General features: G+C 35.7%; 1 protein-coding gene across 1 annotated transcript in view; it reads right to left on the reverse strand.

The window, feature by feature from the left end:
- Positions 1 to 6,630, reverse strand: part of LOC107675872 (stromal interaction molecule 1-like) — a 61,525-nt gene that overhangs the window by 8,300 nt on the left and 46,595 nt on the right. The window contains exon 8 of the mRNA XM_016470370.1: positions 2,159 to 2,336. Within this exon, the coding sequence (XP_016325856.1) occupies positions 2,159 to 2,336 (178 nt within the window). The remainder of the gene's footprint in view (positions 1 to 2,158; positions 2,337 to 6,630) is intronic.

Genomic DNA, 6,630 nt, shown 5'->3' on the forward strand with positions numbered 1-6,630 from the left:
TATTTGAAAAATAATGTGTTTTTTGAACATTAAAGCATGTCAACATATTCTGTTACACCAAATACACAAAATAATGATCTTTAAAAAAGCATCATATGACCCCTTTAAAATGCACCTACTACAAAGAAGACCAATAAGACGGCATTATAAAATAGAAAAGTGCGCTTTGATTTTTGAATGGCAAAGACGTGCTCACCCACAGACATTCACAGGTTCATTTTGAGGTATTAGCAAAACAACAAAGCTGATGCTTTTCACGGCGATTGTTTTGGCACGGATCCGAGCGCGATTGCCGTATTCACATATGCACATATATCACATATATCCGAAACAACAGGCCAGGTGTGAAAGCACCCTAAGACGATTAAGAAATCGTTCTTATCAGCTCATTCAAAAAAAAAAAAAAAGATAAAATTACAAACAGGACCTTGCCGTACAATACTGCCCATATAACAGTGTTATTTTAGTATCACTGATTTACTATTAGGGCTTCACGATTATGACAAAAATCACAATTGTCGATTATTCCCTTGAAATTGCGATTATTAATTATGATTATCACAATTTAAACAAGCTGAAAACACTCTAACTGAAAAACTTTTATTGCTTTTCTATAGTACTAAGCCTCAAATGTCATATATACATTGGTTTGATTTCTTTAAATAATAAAACATTTTTAAATTTACATGGTATTATAATGATATATTAAAACTAAAATTAAAACAATGGAAAAACTCTTATGATAACCTGTAGAAAGAAAAAAAAACATCCTAAGCACACAGAATAACATAAGTGGACTTTAAACGATTAATTGCCGCTGTGAACGATTACGTAATCGTGGCATCCGTAATTGTAATCACGATTAGAAATTTGATTAATTGTGCAGCCCTATTTACTATTACAGATTTTATTCATATTTTGAATTTTGTTTTGGTTATAATTTTCATTCAAGTTTTAATAATTTTGTTGCAGGTTTTTGTAATAAAAAAAAAAGTCTATATAGTTTTTGGTCATTTTTTTCTTCATTTTTTTTCTATTTTAGTACTTTAAGTTAAACTAAACAAAAATGAGAAATACTGTCTTGGCAGCTAACTGAAGTTTTATTATTTTTTATTTCAGTTATTGTTTCTTTTATTTCAATTAACAATTTTTGTAATGTTTTTTTTTTAGTTTAGTTAGCAATATCCAGGCCACACAGAACCCTGTAAAATCTGTAAATGCTGCAAATTAACAGCCCAAACGCTTGGATACTGAAATTTCAACATACTATTTAACCTTTCAACTTCTTCCATTTACCCCATAATTTGCATATTTGATTATGACAATTAGCTAATTTACATGACTCACGACTGACTCATTTGGCAAGCTAATGAGAACAAACAGCATACATTTCACCGCCTGAAACATTTTGCTACGACAAGATGCAAATGAATTAGTCACAGATAAGCTTTACACCCCAACCTAACCTTACTAAGATAAACACGGTTAATCAGCTCCTCTATTACAGCGGTAAATAAACAGAGCTCATACAATAAGAGCCTTGGGGAGTGGGCTGAGGGGTCGGAGAGCCGAAAGACCCCTTTCTCACAGAACAGCGCTAATGAGCTTCAAACCCACAGAGATTTGTGCCGCCCTATGACCCAGAATACCCACTTAGCGCCAAGGTTTTAATAGGCCAACATGGGGCACCTATGCAAACAAACAATTCAGGTCTATTCATGCCACTTGTGGATTTCATACATATAGAAACACACTGAAACCCTATATTGTCACAGAAGGAACCACTCGCTGTCCTTGACATACCAGAGCTTGTTATAATTTTCTTCAGCTCCTACAAAGATTCTTCTCCAGAACTGAAGTGTCAAACTGCCCCTTATGCAACAGCACTGCGGTAATTGCTCAGTTACGTAGGCCACAGCGTGCTGATGCACTGGACACTGCACTGGGAAGGTACTCAAACTTCATCAGTACAGGAAATCATTTTGTTGATAACCTTCCAGATCATCTTGCAAGAATTTTCACCCACTTCCTGACCATTATTTTGTGAAGAAAGCCTACCCAATCAGAATCAAGATTTTTTCAAATTTGATGTCTAGACCAGTTAGATCCAAGTCTAACCCCATTTGAACATCTTGCATATTTATTAGGTGACTTTTACCTGCTCCAGCTCCTCCTCTGCATATTTCTGTCGGCTCAACTCGTTCTCAGTTCCCTCTCGGAGCTCCTTCAGTCTCTGCGCTTCTTGTTTGGCAGCGTTGATCTCGTCCCTCAGCTTCTGCTCCAGGTTTACCTTCTCCACCTCCACTGAACGATGCTCCTCCTGAGCGATCTGTAGCCTGTGTAAAGAAAACCACACACATTCTACCAGTACAAAATGTTTTCAAGAGATTTTTTTTGCTTGACTGCAGTTCAAAAGTAAAGAAAATGTAGCCAGCAGGGTAAAACCAACAACTTTAGGATCAAGCAGAAGTCAAATGGTTGTTTTAGCAATGGGCTGAATGAAATACAAGTGGTAAAGCATTTCTACAAATGCTAGGCGCTCACCTAACAAGGCTCGCTTTAGGGTGAAATGTTACATAACGCAATTAATATTCATGAACCAAGCCACATCTGGCAAAGATTGTGCACTAGACTTTCAAAGGAGAAAAGACATGAACAACAGAAGTCATTCAAATGTGCATTTTTATATGCAAGATGCATTCCTGTAGATCAAACAGCAAAACATGTTATGGGTTTGATTCCCAGTGAATGCATGAACTAATAAATGCATTCCTTGAATGTAACGCAAGTCACTTTGGATAAAAGTGCTTGCCGAGTGCATAAACGTAGATGCAGTTACACAGTAATATAATACACTTTATTCAGTAGAAAATTATTTTCTCTTCTATACATAAAATTCAATTGGAAATTATGTTCTTTTGAACTTTCCATTTATTAAAGAATCCTGAAAAAAAAAAACGTCAGAAAAAAAAAAAAAACATCCAAAAACAGAATGTGCATAAATTTGAGCAAAATTTAAATAAAATAAAAAAATAAAATAAAATATTCAGTTCAGAAAAAAAAAAATCTGAAAACAGAATGTGCATAATTCTGGAGAAAGAAATAACTGATAAAATAAAATAAAGTAAAATAAAATACTCCGTTCAAAAAAATATCTGAAAACAGAATGTGCATAATTCTGGAGAAAGAAATAACTGATAAAATAAAATAATATAAAATAAAAAATAAAACACTCAGTTCATAAAAAATATCTGAAAACAGAATGTGCATAATTCTGGAGAAAGAAATAACTGATAAAATAAAATAAAATAGTTCAGAAAAAAATATCTGAAATCAGAATGTGCATAATTCTGGAGAAAGAAATAACTGATAAATTAAAATAAATTATGATTTCAAAAAGGTCACACTGAAAAAAATGTTTAATTCATCCAATTAAAAAAAAATAGGGTAATGATTCACATCTATATTTTTTAACTTGAGCCAATGAAAAATAAATAACTTAAGGGCAAGTATATTTTATATGTGTATGAAAACTATTTTATAAAAACCCTAATTTTTTTTAATTGGATGAATTAATTTTTTTTGTTTTTCAGTGCACCTATTGGCCAATTAATTGGCTTGACTTATATACTGGTCTATCATTAACTGCAAATACTCATTTTGGTAATAAGTTGTGGGAAAAAAATGGTTTAACAAGTTTTTGTAATAAAAAACAGACACAAAAACAGGTCATCATAAAAATCCATTATAAACAGTCCACCTGCAGGATAAAAACTCTAAAGATTAAGAAGCCACAATCATAACACAATCCTTGCTGTTTGCCTGCGTTTATTATGTCTGTATGCACAGACATATATATACTGTATATGCAGCCATAGTCACATGAAGTTTTCACACACAACTGCAGTACGTTCAGTCAGCCAAAAACTGCATTCACAGGAAACTCTGATTGCAAAACTAGGGTGCGGCTTTAAAAAGAAAAGAAGCAGAAAAAAAAAGCTGATGTCATATCGAGCAGGAAAGAGGAATGGAAACAACACTGACAACTCTAGGCTTCCCTGAGCTACGAAAGGATTAACGAGTTTTCCTGGCGACAGAGAGAGGAACCGCAGGGCCCCTGATTTACTCAGTCGCATCTATATAAAACCTCCGATCAATCTTCCCTTAAATCTGTCTGGGGGCTTCACTTGAGGCATTTCCACTGGCAAAAATTTAGGGGACACTGGAGTGCCTCAGGAGACACAATATCAATTGCTCCTGGGATTATAAGTAGCATAATTCGTTACAGGGAATTAAACTTTTAAAATGAAGCTTAAATCAGATTGACTTTGTATACATCACCTGTTTGAACTCACGGTGGGTCTGTTTTGAAAACTTTGTTATTGTTAAAAATCAATTTCTCTATGGAGAAAATGAATGGGATTTTGGAATGAATACGGTTGCTGTATGGCTCATGCGGTGTCACTGACATCCAGAAGATGGCAGACAGAAGGCTTCGGAGGCCTGACGGAAAGAGAAACAGGTGGATTGGGGGAGAAGTGGTCATTGAGTGAAGGACTAGTGTAAGGTGATCTGGACCTCCAGTCACGACCGAACATCTTCAGCACTCAATCCTGACCTCTGCCACTCACCATCCTCTAAATCATGTAATCGTACCTCAGTGTTACAAGCCAACAACAAATATCTAGCAAGACAAGTCTTCTCATTTACAATCTCAAACTCTTTATGATCATGTAATCAGGAAGCTTTAAAGTTTTCATCGTTTTCGAATCTTTCAATTACCAACTTCTCCATACTCAAACAAAACATTTCGTCTGACCTGTCATCTTTGCTTGAGCTCAAACGACGATAGTTTGTTTTACTCACACATTCAAACAAAACATTATTTTGTGCTGGTGACAGTACAGTTATGAAAACAAAAGACACAACACACAATAGACTAGACTATGCATGCAATGATTCATTCAATTCTTCTTTTATTCCTCCCCCACAAACGTGCACCTGCAAGCTTAGATAAACACGGTTCGCTGTGAAGAACATTCTCTCACATCTGATTTTACGAGGGTCAAACATGTGAGAGTTGTGGGAGAGAATGAGGATGGTCTCTAAGAATGAGAGTCATGTGAGCTTGCCTCAAATACACTAGAGAGAGAACTAAAATGAAATTCTCAATACTATTAAAAAAATAATGCCAAGTAATAAACTCTCAATGTAATCTGTCCCAGAGTGTCAGTTACAGTGAAGACAAGTGAAGACAGCTGTACAAGTACTTTCTCTTAAACTCTTTTGTTAAAGCTAAAATGAAAGCCAAAAAAAGAGAAATAATTGTATTTATGAAAATAAATAAAAATGTGAAATAATCTAACTTCAATGTTTCTGAAGTCTCTAATGCCCACCAAGGCTGTAATTAGTTGATCAAAAATACAGTAAAAAAATAAATATTGGTAAATATTGCCATTTGAAATAATGGGCCCTATCCCTATCATACACCCGGCGCAATGCGCGGCGCAAGTGTTTTTGCTAGTTTCAGCCCGACGCAGTTCTCATTTTCCCATCCTGCGCCGCGTTGTTTAAATAGCAAATGCATTTGCGCCCATGGGTGTTCAGTGTTCAGGCGCATTGTTGGCGCGTTGCTATTTTGAGGAACTGAAAATAGACTGCGCCACAGACCAACTCAAACCTGGACGCTGAGTGCACCCGCGCCGTGCGCTTTAGACCATGTGCTTAGATCGTTAAAATAGGGCCCCATTGTTTTTTTTATATGAATATATTTTAAAATGTAATTTAATCCAGTGATGCAAAGCTGAAAGAAAGAAAGAAAGAAAGAAAGAAAGAAAGAAAGAAAGAAAGAAAGAAAGAAAGAAAATGTTTTAGTAAGCAAGGGTGCATTAAATTGATAAAAAATGACTGAAGACATAACATTACAAAAGATTTCTATTTTAAATAAATGCAGTTCTTCTGAACTTTCTATTAATCAAAGAATCCTTAATCCCGCTCCACGGGAACCGGAGCTGATCGCGGCCACCCTTGCTTGTGTTTATACTGGCCAGCCGCAGCACGTTTGTGAAGTGGCTCTCGGCGCTGCTTGGCTAAAAATAATCTTTTCTGAGTTGTCACAGCGTGGAGGACGGAACAAAACCTCATCGGAGCCGTAAGGGGTAACGGTAACATAATACGCTGATCGTGGGCTGCTTTTAAATGAATATTTATTTATAAAACAAAATAACTTCTTTGGCCATATTAGCCGGAGGACGGAACAAAACCTCATCGGAGCCGTAAGGGTAACGCGGTAACATAACACGCTGATCGTGGTCTGCTTTTAAATTAACATTTATTTATAAAACAAAATATCTTCTTTGGCCATATTAGCCTACTCAATAGCAATAACACAGGCTTTACTTCTTTTAAACTTTACCTGGAATGGCACCGTTTCTGTCACTGCAACTTCCCAATCAGGCGAACGAACACACACACACGAAATTGTCTACCTCATGAAAAAAAATTATTTAAAAAAAATGTAGTTAATATTTGCATCATTTATGATTTATTTTATCCACCCGCGTCCCACCCTGGAGATACAGAGGTTTCCCCAGTAACGGCTGTACACAAAGCAGCGCTGAGCTCACAAAC

This window comes from Sinocyclocheilus anshuiensis, unplaced genomic scaffold (genome assembly GCF_001515605.1).
Source record: "Sinocyclocheilus anshuiensis isolate Anshui unplaced genomic scaffold, SAMN03320099.WGS_v1.1 scaffold1832, whole genome shotgun sequence".
NCBI lineage: Eukaryota > Metazoa > Chordata > Actinopteri > Cypriniformes > Cyprinidae > Sinocyclocheilus > Sinocyclocheilus anshuiensis.